This window comes from Jaculus jaculus, chromosome 5 (genome assembly GCF_020740685.1).
Source record: "Jaculus jaculus isolate mJacJac1 chromosome 5, mJacJac1.mat.Y.cur, whole genome shotgun sequence".
Classification (NCBI taxonomy): Eukaryota; Metazoa; Chordata; class Mammalia; order Rodentia; family Dipodidae; genus Jaculus; species Jaculus jaculus.
In genome coordinates this window covers 33,447,746-33,467,169 of record NC_059106.1, presented here as the reverse complement: position 1 = coordinate 33,467,169, position 19,424 = coordinate 33,447,746, and the positions used below count along the sequence as shown (strand labels likewise).

Below are 19,424 nucleotides of genomic sequence, written 5' to 3'. Positions count from 1 at the left end.
TCGCAATGATTTTCCCATGTATGTAATGCAGCTTATTTTCTAAATTGGGAGAAACAAAATATTAAAGGCTGTGTTAAGTTTGGGTTTATAACCTCTTCTTATACAATGAAAACTCCTACATCACTTTCCTGTTCTGAGCAAGTAGACTGTTTAAAATGATACTTGTACATTTGAGAATTCTATACGATTGTTCTAAACATTCCAATTTAGATAATACATTGTCACCTAAATACTACTATGGTTTAGTGATCTAGCTAATCCCTTTGAATGCCAACTAATTAAAAATATTTAGCAATATGGATCTCCGTATGTACAAACATGAGATGTTCATTTAGGGTATCACATTATATATACGCTTCAGACTTAGAGACTATTCAATAAAGAAAAATGAGAATTTATCACTATTCCTAGCTGTATCAAAACACTGTTCTTCTAAAAGCTCAAATAAATTATTGCACATGCTTAACTTATATAGGATGTATGTATGGATAGGCATAGATGGGCATAAGAGTCTGTAAGTTTTATACCTATCCCTGTACATTTACTACTAGCTTTATACTCAGGACCATAAAATATTTTATTCCCTTAAGCTAAGAAAATACAACATATTCATGTAAACAGCGTTTCAACTGAGAAAAGAACTAGCAATATATCAACAGTAAATGACTCGATCTGTTATTTACACACAATAAATTACAATGCACAAACTAATCATAAACTTATACTTGTATAATATTCTATTTTAAATGCTACCTAAATTGTGATATTTTCACTTTAATTATGCTCATCTTTACAAATTATGCCCTTTCCTTTTACAGAAAGCCTGAACAAAGAGAGATGGTTACCTCCTTCCAAACACACACAAATGCCTCTTTTTTCTGACCACAGTTTTGCCTATCTGAACCTGCCACGGGCACTGAACTCTCTGCCTCTTCAAGTGGTTGTCGGTAAAGACAAATATGCCCGTGTTTCTTTTTATAAGAAGGTAAAGCATGAAGCTACTTATTTTCCTTTAATGTATCACAGTCATTCTGCAATTAAGACATACCTAATTACCATGTTTTCAGCAGATGCAAATGCAGCTCAATTAAAATTCTAGACTGCATTACAAATTGAGCTATGCAATTCTGAAAGGTATCTTGTTAGGACTAGGTCACCAGAAAGTCTGCAAAGACTGAGAAGTTGTGTGCTAATGGTTATGGACAAAATGACGGAGAAAATGACATCGGGCTTTCTATCTAAGTCATCATGAACACGTTTCTGTCAAAAGCTGACTCCCAGCCACAGGGCCATTAGCTATTGATTTTCCCATTGAGGAGAGTGCCACCAATGATGCGGCCGATCAGCCTTCGTGGCTGGTTTCAAATGCATTTCTTGCTTTATGCTTCCCAGGGAACTCAGACTGGAATGCAGGCAAGCTCAGGGGGGGTGAACTCATTCTTAAGTTTAAATCAATCAGTGGAAGCCATGAGTCCAAAGTCATAGAACCGCACGTGTCCACGAGACAGAATGGCCACATTCTGTACTTGGAGTGCGGACTCCCTGCCTTCCGTTGGCCACAAACAGAGGAACCATGGAACTACTGGTTGGGTGAGCTGCACTGTGGAGGGTGGAGCAGACCAGGTGGGATGTGGGCTGTGAGATTCATAAATCCTGAAGCCGCCCAGCTCTGGAACTTAGTTGTATAAAACGCTGCATTTCCTCATTTATTTAAGTTGGTCTGAATTGGATTTGATCTTACATGTGGCTCAACTCCACATAGGGGCACCACGCAAATCCAGCTCTAAAGAAGCTTCAGGCCATCTCCCCTGCTACTTATCGCTGGGATAAGACTTAGCAGCGACTGCTATGTGAGGCAATTTGGACAATGCTACTAGGTTTAAATGAATTGTTTGAGGGACATAAACAGAGAAATGCAAAACCACATAACATAATATTATTTCTTTTTACCATTCAACAATCTCTTTTGAGGGTACAACCTAAAGACTCTTGATAAATATTTATTAAGCTAAAACAATCAATAACATGGAACAATGTTGTTTGCTGCTCATGCTGAGAAAGAACTACACAGGGATTAGGAATGTTTTATAATCTAAACATGTATTCTCAAGCAATTTACACTTCACTTTGGAAGATAAAGTGCCACATATCAAATACACATGTGACTTGCTGACTTCCCAAGCTACCACCTTAAAGTACATTAAAATGACATGGTAAGGGCTGGAGAGATGGCTTACTGGTTAAGGCACTTGCCTGCAAAGCCTGAGGACCCATGTTCGACTCTTCAGATCCTACATAAGCCAGGGGACACAAGCGTGCAAGGTTGCTCATACATGCAAGATGGTGCCCATATCTGGAGTTCAATTACAGTGGCTGGAGGCCCTGGTGTGCCAATTCTCTCTCTCTTGTTCTCACTCTTTTGTATTAAAAGAGAGAGAGAGAGAGAGAGAGAGAGAGAGAGAGAGAGAGAGAGAGAGAGAGAAAGGCCAGTCTGTTGGGCTTGCCTCAAAAATAAAAAAAAAATGACACAGTAAGAAGGCAGAACTGGGGCTAAGGAGGTGGCTTAGCAAGCAGAGCACTTGTCTAGCATGCACAAAGCCCCAGGTTTGACCCCACGTGGTATAAACAAGACATGGTAATACACACCTGCTATCACAGCATTCAGGATTGGAGGTAGAAAGATCACACACACGCAAAAGCACATACACATGCCACACATATATACATAAAAAGTTCATTTTCAGAGAACATTACACACAATTATGCCATCATGAAAGCCATTATTATATTTAATTAATATAAATGCTAATCAAAATTTCAAAAAGAATGGAGAATTTCATGGAATTTGACCAACAGGTCACCAAGTTTACATCGGTGGGTGTGAGGTACATAAGGCTACAACAGAAACTGCAGAGGACTCCACCCTGGGTCCTTGTGAAGTGTTACATAAGGGACATAAACACTACTTACGTTGGGGGACATAAATACTATTTTTGTTTCTTATTTTAGTTGACTATTTTAACTCTGGAAAAGGAAGGAAAATGTAGGAAATGAACAGCTAGTGTTGCAGATGGCATCGAATAACAGGATCTGCCATTCTGGACTCTGACTTTTAACATTAGAATGATGAGCTCTTGGCAGGGAAGTACTTGGCTTTTTCTGAACACACACACACAAAAAAAAAAAAACCCTCCAGAATTCTACACACACACATTCAAGGTGGCAGTGGAATAGGAATGCTGGAAGTAGTTATAGTAAGAGTGGCAGGGTGGAGGAGCACACAAAATAACTGATTGGATGAAGAGCTGATGTCATGGCCAGGAGTGGAGAAAGATACGAGGAAACCACATGACAAATTACAGTGTCCCCAGAGGAAGAAATTCAGCAACAGGAGGAGAGTTCAGCTGAAAATGGCTTGTATCATTAAAGAGGAAGGAGGGAAGGAGGGAAGGAGGGAAGGAGGAAGGGAGGGAGGGAAGGAGGGAGGGAGGGAGGGAGGGAGGGAGGGAGGGAGGGAGGGAGGGAGAGAAATCTTTCAGTATATGTGGTGGATAGGCAAGAACAATAGAACTGTTCTTCCTAGGAGCGAGACAAATTCCCAAAGGCCACGGTTCACTTTTACCTGCCTTACAACTCTAGCCAGTGCCTGCGATGCAGAAGGCATGATGCTCCCAAACACAATGGCAGCACTTCACCTGCTTACCACCCTCCTGCAGTGCGCACTGCTCAGTGGGCACAGTGGCTTTCAACACGCTCAACTCTTACAAGTTTGCTCTTGATTTATAACTAGTTTCCACATTTAAATTTTCACCATGAGGGCTCTTTTCCATGGGGACAGTGTATTGCGACATTGAAGGTTGGTTTTCCAACAGTTCTGACAAAATGAAATAATTTACACCATTGAGATAGTAGCATTAATAGTCCACTGTGGATGGGAGTTGTCATTTAAAATTCACATTGAATTGATTATTTTTAGCCATAATGATACCTAAATAATACCTAAAACTTTGAATGCTAATTGAAAATTAAAATAGATAAATAAAATTTTATATTATATTAAACAATAAATGTGTGACATTTATGAGTAATGTTGCCTCTGAACAAACTTTTGAAAACTTAGTTGACAACATTTTGGATCAACTGAAAAAAGAAAAAACAAAACAGGATGACTTTTGAAATCTCTGAATGCCTTGGTTCTCAGTATTATCACTCTTTACTGAATGTTTTTCTTATTAAAGAATGTAGTTTTTAAAGACTTTTCCTGACAGTATTATGTAAGTTTTTAGCATGGATAGGTGGGAGTACCACATGTATGTTACCATACAGCTGACATGTATTTTTGTCTTTTCTTTACTATCTGAGTAGTTCCATGCTATGTATGTACCACAACCAACCCATTGCCTATGAGAAACATGGAAAGTAATATATTTACAGCCATTGTTACATGTTTATAATGTGTGCTGCCCTAGGTTTCATTCCCAGTACCACATAAATGGGGCATTATGACAGATACCTGTATCCCAGAACTTGGGAGGTAGAGGTGACAATATGGGGAGCTCAAGATGAGCCTGAGAGCCAGGCCTGGAGGCACACCTTTGATCCCAGCGCTTGCAAAAGTCAGAGGATTGCCTTGAGTTTGAGGCCAGTCTGAGACTACATAGTGAATTCCAGGTCAGCCTGGGCTAGAGCGAGACCCTGCCTTGAAAAACCAAACACACACACACACACAGATGAGCCTGGGATATATGTGGTCCCATCTCCAAAATAAATAAATAAATAAACAAGATAGATTTGATGTCAAATACATGTTTTTAAAAAGATTTATTTTTATTTAGCCAGATGTGGTGACACATGCCTTTAATCCCAGCACTTGGGAAGCAGAACTAGGAGGATCACCATGAGTTCAAGGGCACCCTGGGACTACATAGTGAATTCAAGGTCAGCCTGAGCTAAAGTGAGACCCTACCTTAGGAAAAAAAAAAAAAAAAAAGATTTATTTATTTATTTGTTTACTTATTTATTAGAGACAGAGAGAAAGAGAATGAGTGTGTCAGGACCTCCAGCCACTGCAAACAAACTCCAGACACATGCACCACACCTTGTGCATCTGGCTTTCGTGGGTACTGGACAATCAAACTTTGGTCCTTATGCTTCGCAGGCAATTAACCAGTAAGCTATCCCTCCAGCTATCAAATACGTGTTTTAACAATATACAAAATTATTATTTAAAAAAAACCAGAATGCAGGTCACTGTCCAGAATTGTGACAAACAAAAAGTATATAAATATAGAGATAAGATTCAATAGTGAATAATTAGAGATGTTCTACCAAGTGTTTTATTTCTCCTTCTGAAACAGCAGGATGTTTGTCTCCCAAAAGCTAGTGTTTTTAACTACCATAAAATAAGTCTATATTGGGGAACCCACAGAAATCTCTTGATGTTAAAACAACACAAAACAAAACTTGAGCTGGGTATGTAACTCTGTGGTAGAGCACTTTCCTGCCATGTATGAGGCCCTGGGCTTCATCCTCAGCAGTTCAAAAAAAAGCCTTAGATACATTCTCTTAAATAAGTCAGGGATTTAGAAAGTGGGGGAAAAGCAGATTGTTCAGAAAAAGGATTCTGAAGAAAGAAGGACAATGTAGTGTGCAAGGTAAAGGGGGCGGGAACGCGGGAGGACGGAAGACAGGCCACGTGGAGCACCTGAGGGCAAGTGGAGCGGCAAGCTGGAGGCGCTGTGAGCTTGGAGCATGCTTTCGGAGGTTTCTGGGCAAATTCACACAGAAGACCCTAACAGTAACTTCTGGTTTTAAACAACGAGAGCTGAGGCTAGACTGGATGGAAGGAATGAAATCAGATTGCAAAAGACAATTAAGAGAATGTGGCAATGAAGTGGTTCCCCAGTGGGTGATAAGCCTGTGAGGGCTAATGAGAGAAATCACATCACCACCATCCATCATGATGCGCACAGTGCCTGGCGTGTAAACGCAGCAGCTTCCTCTCCTCCGGCACTGCCTACCATCATCACTCACCCGGAGCACGATGTGGAAGTGATATTCTTGCCATTGACACTGGCCGCAAGCTGCTCTGTGCTGACATCTTAGACCTCCTTCCTCCCTGTACTCATGCCCATCGAAGTCAGCAAGGGGTCATGGCTTCCCAGTGATAGTCCCCATGTTCCCTCTGCACCCAAAGACCCATAAGCATCGACACTCCACTCAGGAAATGCCTGTTTGGGGGATACCCCACTTCCTTCTCTATATGCATTCCATTTCGAATGCCTGGAGCCAAAGTTCCCTTCCCACACCCTAGAACCCCATTGCCATGATAACCTGTGTACCACATAGCACTTAACCATGAAGTTGGTTGGAAGCTAGTCTGCCTCAGAGGTGGATCACCCCTGACCTTATAGGTGTCAAGACTCCATATATGCTTAAAAGCTTTACAGTGGTAGGTAAAGGGCTTTCCCCTTGAAGAGCTTATTCAGTATGCTAGGGGGAAAAAAAAACAAAACAGTGCTGGGACTGGAAGATACACGTCCTAACATTAGTCCTGACATGTGACCTGGGTCAAAGATTTAAATGCCTATTCCTCAAAAGATGGATACAGGTGAATTGTAAAACTCACTTAGACATGACTGTTCAATCACTTTTTAGTGTTCATTTCTGGAGCACAAGCAGGCAAGATAATCCTGCCCCAGTCCCTGAATGCTGGCATGACCAGCTCTGAAGTTCTCGCATTGAGAAAAAGAAACTTACAGCAGATTTGGCTGTTTCAGGTAAACACATCTTATCCTGCCTCAAGAAAACTCCTGGAAACTAAGCGGAACTTGGTCAAAGTGGTACCTCCTAACATTGAATATACAAATTGGAATGAAACCACGAGATACGTGCATCATTCTTTATCTTAGCATTCCAGAACAAATACTTTACACAACAACATGCAGTTATCTGTTAAAATAGATCCACTAACAGAAGCCAATTACCAAGTACTGCGACTCCGAAGCCTACAGCCTGGATGCTTTCAGGCACGTGAACGTAATCTAGCTGTTTAGGTTGTCATAAGATTCAACCTACTTTTCATTACTTTTGTGCAGATAGATGGTGACAAAAGGTGGCTGCAAGTGGGAAGAATTCTGGAAAGTAGGAAATCTATGTATCAAATGCAATGTGCTACTGTATAGCTGATAACACAGCAAAACTCCCCCAGAAGCTTTCATAGTACCTGACATAAGTTTAGCTTCTTCAAATCTCATTCTAGAATCTAAATGGTGCATACTGAGAGCAATGTCTTCATTTCCTAAGAAGAGACTTTACTAAAATAAGGCATACTACTTTAAAGCTATATGCCAAGGCATAATGTTTATCATATTTAAACTCTACACTTGGGCTACAGAGATAGTTCTGAGTTGCAAGCATGAGGAACTAATTTTGATCCCCAGAACCAACATAAATGACAGGTGTGGTGGTAAATGCCTGTAATCCCAGTGCTGGGGAAGCAAAGACAGGAGGACCTCTGAGGCTGACTTGGTGAGTTCCAAGCCAGTGAAAGATGCCATCTCCAAACAAGGTAAATGATGTCCCTGAGGAAAGGCTCTCGAGGTTGTCAGTTTTCCTCTGGCCTTCTCACACACACAAACACACACACAAATGCACATGCACACACACAATACAAACACACACATGCACCCACATCTCAATACACCAAAGAAATAAAATAAAATTCTAAACTTGCTATATTTTAAAATCAAGAGAGATAGGATTCTATTATGTTTTAGTTAAGCTGTTGATAAATTAATTGTGGGGCCACAGTCTCAGGCAACATTTAATTATGAAAATATGGGATGATGTATTTTTTTTAAAAAAGCAATTTTATTGCATGCATTTTCTTGGAAGCAAGAGCCACTGATTTATGATGGGGATACAGAAGCTACATGCTAGGTGCCAGCCTGGGTGTCGCTTGCATAGGAAGAGGAGCAGATTGTGGATGCTCTGACCTGTCAAACACAGGTAGACCTCAAAGATAACGGGTCCCAGAACACAAAGTGCCATCTTGATCCAGACAGGCACACACAACATGGGGAGGCCAGATGGATTAAATGAGAGACAAAAACGCTGGCTTCTGCCATCTCCACAGGAAGAAAGTAAGCGCTATGGAAGATGGCAGATACCAGATACCACATGGAGCCCGCCGCAGTCTCTTGGCCCCCAGTGCCACGTCTGTGCCACGATTCCAGCACTACAGCGGAGAGCGAGCCTGCTCTGAGCTGTGAGATACGGTTGCCAGGAAGTGCAGTCCTGGCTGACAAGAGCAGTCACATCAGTCCTGGTGACTGTGATCCCCACTCGGCATCTTCCCCATCCTGAGCTTGGGCGTTTGGCCCCGGGCCCGTGCTCCATGCTGATGTTTACAGAGGGGCCTGCCTCCCTGCAGGACCATGTCCCCCCTAACAAGACGGTCTGCTCAGACAGTGGTCCTCTGTGCAGAGCAATAGTCAGTCAGTGGTAATGTGGCATTTTCATTTCAACACCTAGCTGGAAAGGAGACACAGCACAGCACCTCTCCCAGAGCAAGGAAAGGAAGAGCTGTGAGGCCCGGGCTGGCCCAGGAAGGCAGGCATGCAGGAGTGGAGTAGCAGGGACTAAAACTGCAGCACAGCTAGCAAAAGTGCACGGGCGGGATGCCGGGAGGCATGAGGCTTAGCAAACTCCCACGCCATGAAGCATAAGAACCCTTTCTGTCTCTGCTCATGGGAAGGTCATCATCTGTGACACCAAGAGACATGCACCTTTAACACCTTAAGAAAAGTGAGGGTTTGGGAGGGGTTTGCACAAGCCAGACCCCATGTGGAACAACAGGATGAGCTACAAGGCCCCTACCAACCTGACTGCACACCGGAAGTCCCTCTCTGTCCACTTTCTCTTTGCATCACAGCAAAGGTCAGGCTGGCTTAGCACCTATGATCTCATGGAATACTGTGCCTTTCTAAGTCTGGGCCGACGAAGGACTAAAGATGGGGTGGGCTCTACAAAACATGTGACATGTTAGTGGTGAGGATCCAGCCAGGGCAGTGAGCAGCAGAAAGAATCAAGGGATGTTGAAAGTGAGCGGTGAGCATGGCTCAGAAACCTTCTGATATCAAGGTTTAAAAAACCTGAACAGGTAAGGTCTTCCCTCAAAATTACAAACCACCCTTTTAAAATCTGAAAGTTACCAAACGCTCCAGTATGTGAAAGTGATACAAAACCAGCTGTTGGGGTGGGGTGAGGGAGTGGTAACAGTGAAGTGGAGGGTGGGAGGGGGCTCCTCCATATCACCCAGATCCGGGGTGGTGGTCCCTTCCCTGGTCACGTGAAACACCCTGAACCAGATGCCCTGTCACTGGTGTTAGCAATGAGAAATTTCAGCACAAAGGGTTTAAATGGTTTATCCCAGATCCACCTTTAGCTGAAGGGAGGCAGCAGGTCAGGCAAGGAATCCTGGCCAATGCCACCCCTCCCCTTCATAAAACTAAGACTCTTCCGATCACAGAGGTATGAAGTTATAAAGGCTACTTTTTATTCTCTACGTCTGCTACTTGGCAGCCTGGACTGACAACTGGTATTAATAGCAGGGTTTTGGGAAACTGTGGGAGCAGGTGCGGTGCATTTAGGAAGTCTGCCAAGTGCCCTTCCCGCTCCCGGACAGACTGCACCATGGTGTACTTATTTGTATTTTTATTCTTTCTCATGAAGATAGGTTTTAGCAGAATCTCCATTAGGAACATGTTATGTCCCCTTTTTAAGAGGAACTGTACATACAGGAGTAAAGGCAGACATCCTTGTCAGCGGAAATTCTGAAGGTCCCCTTGAGTTACACACTGCTGTGATTAGATGGGATTTCTGCACTCATCATGATTAAAGACTTGGTCCCCTGAGTGTCTTTACGGGGAGCTGGGGGGACCTTTGAGAGATGGGATCCAGTCGGAGTCCTTAGCTCTTTGGGTGTGAGCCCTAAAAGAGGGCTGTGGAAGCCGTCTGTCAGTCTCTATGCCTCCTGGCTCAGGGCATGAGTGGTTTGCTCGCCACATGCTCCATGATTGCCATCTGCTGTTCTCACTGGAGCCTGAAAGCAATGGCGCTGCCCCAGAGAGACCGGGTTATCCAGAGCCGATCCCCAAAGAGCCTTTCCTCCTAGCACAGACCAAGGACGCCTTCCCCTACATCCTCGCCAGCATTGGGTATTATCTCTTTGCATGGTGACAGCCATTCTGACTGGAATGAGATGGAATCTCAAAGTACTTTGAATTTGCATTTCTCTGATAGCTAAAGATGATGCGCTTTTGCAAGGGCTTACTGGCCATCGGGTTGAAAGCAGGAGAACACAGGTGACATGAAAGCAGAAGAGAGGACTGGGGGAGAGGGAAGACACAAAGGAAGCCCAGGGAGTTGAAGACCAAGAGGGGGAGATGAAAAGCAATAAAAATAGTTTGTGTTCAAAAATGCCTCAGTGAAACCCAATACTGTGTATGCTAATTGAAAATGCTAAATTGTTTTAAAGGAGTTGAATGCTACAGGTATTTCATTAGCAATGCGAAGCTGACAAACCTAGAGGATTCCTTCTGTTCATATAGAGTCTGTCTCCTGAAGCATTTCAAGGGAAAGGACATAACACATGAGAAAACTGAATTTCATGAAAGGGGTTGAAATAACACCTTAACCAAAAGAAAATAATTCGGAAGCTTCATAAATTACACTTAAAAATACATGTCAAGGGGTCAACGTATGGCATCTTTTATTAAATATATACCCAGCCCAGGTAGAAGTAAAAATGCTTAAGATGCAAGTAATGCTGGTTAGTGTGGCGAGTTCATTCTCACGATGGAGAAAACTGAGCAGGGTCCCCACTGAGCAGGGTCCCCAGCTCGTATGACTCAGGATGCTGGAGGCCAGGCTTGGCAGCCAAACCAGGAAATATGTTCTTCATCTGGCAAGAAGAGGCCATATACATTTGAAAGCACTGGCTGATTGTAGTGAAGAAACTGTCCAGAATTAGACAGAGAAGAGGGGGCTGAAATCTCTTCTTCCTAAGTAATCCTTTGCATATGCATTTCCTTAACACATTACATATTATAGGCAAAATCACAATTTTGCTTGAAATTTCAGAATGTGTTCTTTCTTTAAAATGCTACTTTCCCACCACAATCTTTCTGAGAATGTGTGTGAGAAGCAGTCTGCCCAAATGTAGAAATGAAAGTAACTTACAACCCACATAAATTTCCTCTGTGGCATCCAACATTTCTTACCGGAAATGACCATATGGGTACAGTCACTATTAGTATCAAAAGCTAAAAGGTAAGAGGGCAGCAAAGACTTGAATATGATGGCATACAGAACATGCATTAGGGAAATATCATGATGCAGTCTATTGCCTCCTACATTTAGTATATATATACTCATGGTAAATAAATATAATGAAAAGGAATAAGATATAAATTGGTGATTATGGAACATAAGCTAATCAATATTTTTTACATTTAAGATGCCTGCTTTCTGGGCTGGGGAGACAGCTCAGTAGATTAACTACATACCAGCCAAGCCTGAGCACCAGAGGGTCAGATCCCAGGCCCCAAGTGAAAGCCAGGCTTCTGGACTCCCAACATGCTGACAGTGAAATGGGGGGTGGGGACAGAAGAATGTACTGGAAGCTCCTGAACCAGCTAGTCTGGTGAACATTCACCAGCTGCGAGAAGAGAAAGACCCTGCCTCAAACAAGGTGAAAGGCAAGGACTATGGTTTTCAAACATTTTGGCCTAAAAATAACTTTATATTGCCCTGCATAATTAAGGAGTCCAAGCAACTTTTTAAGATATTAATTATGTTTATCAATATGAACTGATCTAAAACTCAATTTTAACAATTAAGTTATTCTATAAAAAGGAACAAACCAATTTCATAGTGACAGAAATAATATTTTCACAAAAAAAACTGTATTTACCAGGTAAATTTGAAATAATAGTGCTTTGAACAATAGTGCTTTAGGTCCCCCCGCCCCCATCACCATTTTTTTTTAACCTGAATTGTAACTGAAAAGACAAATTCACACTTGTTATGGTGGCACAGGCCACTAACACTAAGGAGACTGAGTCAGCAGGATTTCAAGTTCAAAGGCAGCCTGGGCTGCATCATGAGACCATGTTTCTGCATTTAGTCCAAGGCAGTGTCACATGGTATCGGGTCCCCCATGCAGGCTTGAAAGAGAAAGACAGTACAAGGCAAACAGTACTTCCTCACTGTGAAAATACTCTGGATGTCAGAGGTTCCCTTGGAGCACCTTGGGAACCCCTCACGCTCCCTGGGGGCTGCTTTGCGGACCTCACTGTGCAGAGCCATTTGGAATTGCTACCCTTTCCACGGTTACACTTACGAGTCTCCATGCCTTCGTCATCGTCATCTACAGTGGGCTTGTCATAGGACTTATCGATGGCAGCTCGGAAGCTCTCGTTGCAACCCCTTCCTCTGATAATACGCGGCCGTGGGCGATGAAAAGGAATGTCCCCATTAAGGGTCACCTCAGCAACGGCTGTCTGCAGACTCTCTAATGAGCTTGACTTCTTCAGACCTAGAGAAGGTCCCACATCTCTGCTGGGGGAGCCTTGGAGGGTCACAACAATAGCACGTTAGTGAGAGGCAGGTAAAAACTACAGGCATGAGTAGCGATGCATGGTAGAAACCTTCAGGGCTATAAAGTATTATCCCAATGATAAGTGCTAGAAAGGGATAGAAAATATCCAAAGAATGATAGGGAAATGGCTCAGCAGCTAAGACGTTTACACACAAAGCCTAGGGACTCGACTCCGGTTCTATTCCCCAGGACCCACAGAAGCCAGATGCACAAAGGGGTGCATGCATCTGGAGTTCGTTTGCAGTGGCTGGTGCTCCCATTATCTTTCTCTCTATCTGCCTCTCCCACTCTCAAAATAAATTTTAATTGTCTAATTTTAATTGTCTCCAAACATAACAGTTTTTTCCTCTATGCCATTAGGAAAAACTTCAAACTGCTAGTTTGGTTTTTTTTTCTATAACTTTCCATTTACCTGCATGTGGGGTTTGTGTGTATATGTGTGTGGGGGGGGTGAGTGTGAATATATGTATGTGGGGAGGTGAGTGGGGGGTTAAGTGTGTGTATATGTATGTAGGGCATGTGTATATGTATGTGAGAGGAGAGTATATGCATGTGTGGGTATGTGTGTGTATGGGAGGGTGAGTGTGTGTGTGTGTGTGTGTGTGTGTGAGTGTGTGTGTGTGTGTGGTATGGTAGACACACATGAATGTGTCCTTGCAGGGCCCAAGGGCTCACCTCCAGTGGGAGGTGCTCACTGGTGGTGAACATTGGGTGTTCTGCTCCATAGCTCTTCTGCCTAGTCTCATTTTGAGTATCCCCTATAATCCCCTCAAGCCAGGGCAGCCATTCCCTGGTCTTCCCTTCCTTTTGTGGGACTGAGGTTACAGGTGGGCATGGCCACACTTAACTGTTTACCTGAGATCTGGAGATTCAATGGCTCAAGCCTTGTGCACACCTTTAACCACTGAGCCATCTCTCTAGCCCCAGTTTTCACTTTTATTTAATAGATGAAATTTTAATCAAATCATTTTGTTCAATATATTATGTCTAAAGTATAAAAGAACTAGAATAACCAAGAATTTCATTTAGAACACAGAAGTAATGAGAAGGATATGGAGAGAAAGGTTTCTAACACAATGCAAACTTTCCTGGCAGTATAAAGTCATTCACAGCAGAGGGACATGCATGTCAACAGCCTGACCCAGTCTCTCTTACCCTAACTCCAGGCCTACAACCCTCTGAGAACAGAAGCAGTCTAGGGAACGTGTGTCCCCAGTACGACTAGGACATCCAGTTAGAAAGCCAACTGCAGGAGATGGGAACAATCTATGCACACAGCAGAACAAGTTCTAAGCAGAGACAGACAACCCAGGGACTCTCCCAGAAGCAGGCGAGGTGACGGGCTAAACATGAGTCCTCACGTCTGCAGAACCAGGATACTTATTTAAAAAACAATAAGCAGACAGCAATTACCAAGAATATTTCAGCAGGGAAGCAAGGGAGAACGCAGAGAATTCAGAACTTGGCTCTGTTTCATGAAGCTCCAAGGCAGAAAGGCCTGAGATAACAATAGAGCCTGGCTCAGGGGGCAATGAGAGCTGATTGCTCTAAGCAGGGGAGAGACAGCCTCCTCAGCCAGCGGCTGACCCAGAGACCAGAGGTGAACCGAGCCGGCCGGGGGTGGCTGGCATGCGGCCAGGCACCTCCGCCTGAGCATCCAGGTGACAGGGCTGTTTCCTCACTTAGTCTGTTAAAAAGACAGATGAGAAAAATGGAAGGGCGGAGAAACTAAATGGTTTATCTCTACATGGGGTCATCAGCCCATATGTTGATCAATAATTAAGAAGTAGCTCTGTCATGTTATTACCTTAAAGACAAATAGCTGGGACAGGGGTTTTCCATAGCTTAGAGTGCAGAAGACATTGAAAATTCAATAGAAAGTGTCAAAATAAGAATTATCTTCGAGAAGCATGTTTACATTACATATTTCACCTCATGTTCACCACGGGGGAGCTGTGTTCAGCAAGGGTAGACATGAGATGTAAAGTAGACAGATAGGTAGGCATATTTTTAGTGATTAAAAACCCCACATTATTGGGTTGAGAGAAAATGGTGATATAGTTACCTTTCTCAATACAGGTTTGTATGTATTTCATTATTTTGCAACAAAAGCCCACACAAAGTATTTCTTTCTAGGAGATCAATCAATCCTACTTTTCCTCTGCATGGCACTAACATTTTTGACATGTACATTTTCTGAATAAAAGTTATTATGTCACGAAAAGAAAAGTAATGTCACAGGAAGGATAATGAATTGTGTTCTTAAGAGTGAAACCAAAGATAAGACATCAAGGATTTGAAAGGATCAGGAAAGATAACTCTTGGGAATGGCTAGCCACCTACATAGCACTAAGGAGATCTTTCTTTTTAAATGAATCAGGCCTACCAGATTTCCTGTTTTATAAGCTGTATTTGCATCTGTAAAACATGCATTGGGCAAATATTCGGTGCTTTCTGGGCTCACCAAAGATATGTCTATCTGTGAAGGCATACATATATGTGTGTGCCTCTAATTATGATTTTATACTTCCAGTGAAGATTATCAGAAAAAAAGTATCATCTACTTTATAAATAAATACATATAAAGCTTTTTTTTCCAAAGTTGGTTAAGCCGGGCATGGTGGCACACACCTTTAATCCCAGCACTTGGGAGGCAGAGGTAGGAGGATTGCCGTGGGTTCGAGGCCACACTGAGACTCCATAGTGAATTCCAGGTCAGCCTGGGCTAGAGTGAGACCCTACCTCGAAAAAAAAAAAAAAAAAAAAAAAAGTTAAGAGTTTATTTAATATACTCAAAGTAATAAAACTAATAATGAATAAAAGAAATCATATGACTGCAGACCCTAGGAGGGAAACTACTACTTTTGTTTGGCAAAAAGAACTACGCTGTGCTCACCAAAATGCCCTCTAAATACCTGTGTTCATGCCCACAGGCCAGTGCCGCTCTCAGCTTTAGTCAGAGAAGCTGCTTGTTGCAGTGACTTTAATTGTTGCTTGGGCAGTGACTGCTGCGGAGACTAAGAACTGGTGGAAGTGCTGAGGTGGTGCCTGCTGAGCGTTCGGCACTAAAGGACACATCGATATCGCCCCCCTGAGGGTCAGACCACTGAAGAAGAGGGAGAGGGAAACTAGGAAGAGCCTGAGCAGCAGACAGTGCTGTGGAAAGCTACGCTTCCAGGCAGGACATGGCTACTGCAATCACGAGCTCGTAGTGGCTAAGTCACATGTACAAGACCTGCGAGGCAGTTAATGGTTGCTGGGAGAAAGGCAGATATCTTCCTCAGTGGTTGAACCACTGGTGAGCTGCCTATGCAACTCAGAGGGCCATACATGTGCAAACACACACACACACACACACACACACACTCTCTCTCACAAGATCAAGTGCAAGTGTGACGAGATGAGAAACAGAAGGAATTCAAGAGGAGGGAAACAAAGAAAGATAATAGGAGATAATGTCACAAAAGTTATCAATAAATAAAATTTTTAAGAATTTATTTATTTTTAAGTTTTAGTTATGAGAGAGAGAATGGGCACGCCAGAGCCTCCAGCCACTATAAGCGAATTCCAGATGCATGCCCTCCCCCCCCCCCCGTACATCTAGCTTACGTGGGTCCTGGGGAATGAAACCAGGGACCTTTGGCTTTGCAGGCAAATGCCTTAACAGCTAATCCATCCCTCCAGCCCAATAAATAAATTTTAAGAAATAAAAAATAAATGTCAAAGACAAAAGAAATGGTATTTTTATCCCTCAGCATAAGTCAAATCTTGAAAGAAAACCAAAGTTCAAGTATAGTTATATGAATGATAAAACTTTACAAGTTGGCCTGAGGGGAGAGACCTCGCCTAGCATGTATCAGGCATGGGTTCTAGTCCTCGCATTTCTCTTACAACACACAAAATTACCACTATAATTCACAGCCTTGAGGGTCCATTGTTTTCAACACCATCTTAACTTGTTGATCATTGTGAATGGTATGTACTGGTAATCTGTCTATATTTATGCATGGTTGAGATTTTCATCAAATAGCTGTTTCATCAAAATAGCTGTTTTCATGCTACAGTTGCAAAATTAGTTACAGAGACCCTGTGGCCTGCAAGCTCCAAACTTCCATTGTTCCTTAACAAACAGATCATTGTCTCTTTTCTATAACATGGATATTACACTTCTATGTAAGAACATTAACAAAGGTTTTAAGTGGCACATGTGGGGACAGTATTTTCCCAGCATGCACAAGGCCCTATGTTCCATCACTAGCACCATGAGGAGAGTCTGTTTCTGAGACACCTTGCATTATGAGCTTAGTATTTCTAGTGATGAAAACTGGGAAAGTCTTCCATATAAAATATGGCCAAAAGACTAATACAAAAAAGAAGCATGAAAATAAATTTCCATTTTGCAAAGATATGTTTTAAAGCTCTTATTTTATGTAACAGCATTTAGGTCCTTAATATACTTTATCTTTTTATATTGGAAAAAAAATTTAATATGCTATTCCTACTCTTCTCTCAGAAAGTATGTTTACTGAAAAACAAGCAAGCAAGATCTTTAAATCTAGGAGCCAGGGAAATCCATGAGGATCCTATTTCCCTGGATCAACTTGGCTTACAAAGCTAGGCAAGTTCTCTATTAATGGGCTATGCCCAGCATTAGACCCACTTTTCTATTCCTGCTAGTAAACATTCCATTTGCAAAATAAATAAATAGAAAGTAGGGGAGGGGAGGGAATTATCATGGTTTATTGTCTGTGAGTACAGAAGATGTCAATAAAAAAGAGTACAAAAACAAGAAACAAATAGATAAATGCCATGGTGAAGGACATGTGTTGCAAGGGGCAGAAGGAACTGGAATTCGGTTTTCATTTTGAACAGCTTATGACAAGACAGGTATCCACACTGGAATGCCAGGGTGTCCTGACCCTTGAGCCATCCTGTCACGTCGCAATGACCCTGATAATTCAATTGCAATGACGGAAGAAAGAAATTGGAACTCTTACCTACTACCTAACACTGAATTGGGCAGAAAACAGTGTATGTATGTATGTATGTATGTATGTATACAAATTTTTTAAGATATTTTATTAAAGTAGATTTAAGACCAACAGATCAAAAAGCACCTTAGTATCTATGTAATATAAAAATATCAATGTTTTCTTGCTATTTTTTCTAATTTAATTTTGCAGGACAGGTGAACATACTACAAAAAATTTTAAAACCTCTTTTTGTCTATGACCTAACATTATTTTGAAGTGCAAACACACATAGTTTGATTATGAAATCGGCCTCCTCACCATGAAAATTGATGGTAACATTTTCTGTTTTGACATATGGGTGTTATTATACCTTAAATCACAATAAATTTTGAGCTTGTTTAATTAAGTATTTCCAATTTTCATCTGATTGGCATGGAACACAAAGTCATTCCTTTAACCCAAGCAGTTCCATTTGGTTTAGGACATTGCTTAGTGCTTACTTTGTGTGTGCGTGCATGCGTGCGTGTGTGTGTGTGCACGCATTCCAGAAGATTTTAGTTGTTGAATCCTCGCCTTGTGTCTTGTTTTGAGGCAGGGTCTCACTCTGTTGTACACACTACAGTCACCAAGCCAGCAGGCCTATGAGATTCCAAGCTGTTGTATCTCCTCCTTCTCACCCTGGGTTTTCTGGGATTAGAGGCAACTGCTATGGTGTCCAGCTTTTTATGTGGGTTTCAAGAACCCAACTCAGGTACTTACACTAGTGTGGAAAGTGCTTTATCTACTTAGCCATCTTTCCAGCCTAGGGTTTACTTCTTTAAGACACTGAATACTACTAACTCCAAACGCTAATAGATATTTTGCATATATACACTGTCAAGAAATGTTTTTCTATAGCTTTGTTTGAGAATCTCAGTGAGTTTTATGTTTGATGAGAAAAGGAACATCTTAGGATTGATGCTATAATTACCTTACACTATAGATAATCTTACAGTCTTATTGAATGTAATTTTTATAATCTACCATTTACTCCACAGAATACAGTGGTCCACAATAATCTTTCTATGTATGTAGAAGACACATTTTTTTCAAGCAGGCTAAAACTGATTACCATAGCAGGTTAAAAAAGTGAATTAGGGCTAAAAAGATGGATTAGCAGTTAAGGCGCTTGCCTACAAAGCCAAAGGACTCAGGTTCGATTCCCCAGGACCCACGTCAGCCAGATTCACAAGGTAGTGCATGTATCTGGAGTTCGTTTGCAGTGGCTAAAGGCTCTGGTGCACCCATTCTCTCTCTTTCTCTTCCTCTTTCTCTCTCAAATAAATAAATAAAAATAAAAACTTCTTTTTAAAAAAAGGTAAATTAAAGCTAACAAGTGCTATGAAATGTAACTACTTCATTCTGAGTGTATAATAATAATTGAAATAAGATCCCACTTATCTAAATAAAACATACATACTCAAGTGCAGAAAGTATAGGAGTCAAACTAAACTTGTAGGTGACACTGATTGTTTTCATATAGTAATATTAAGAGTGAAATATACTCTAGGGCTAAACTTTATTCAATGTAACCCATTATATCTGTAAAATGATTTAGCAGTGTTTTAGAAACAATGAATTTAGAACATATGCATGATACAATTTATTCCTATGTCAGATTTAACTATGAGCTAATTCTAGTGTTCAAAAAGAGAGCATGGGACAGCAGAAGCAATCAGGAACAGATGACAGTAATCCTCAATACTGTCCCTTGGTGCCAAATGTTTGTATGGGCAGTGCTATCTGTG

At 41.8% G+C, this 19,424-nt stretch overlaps 1 protein-coding gene across 17 annotated transcripts in view; it reads right to left on the bottom strand.

The window, feature by feature from the left end:
• The window catches only part of Pard3 (par-3 family cell polarity regulator), a 619,141-nt gene that overhangs the window by 215,357 nt on the left and 384,360 nt on the right, over window positions 1–19,424 (bottom strand). For all 17 annotated transcript variants that reach the window (XM_004659771.3, XM_045148688.1, XM_045148686.1 and 14 more), the window contains one exon: window positions 12,407–12,634. In XM_004659771.3, the coding sequence (XP_004659828.2) occupies window positions 12,407–12,634 (228 nt within the window). The remainder of the gene's footprint in view (window positions 1–12,406; window positions 12,635–19,424) is intronic.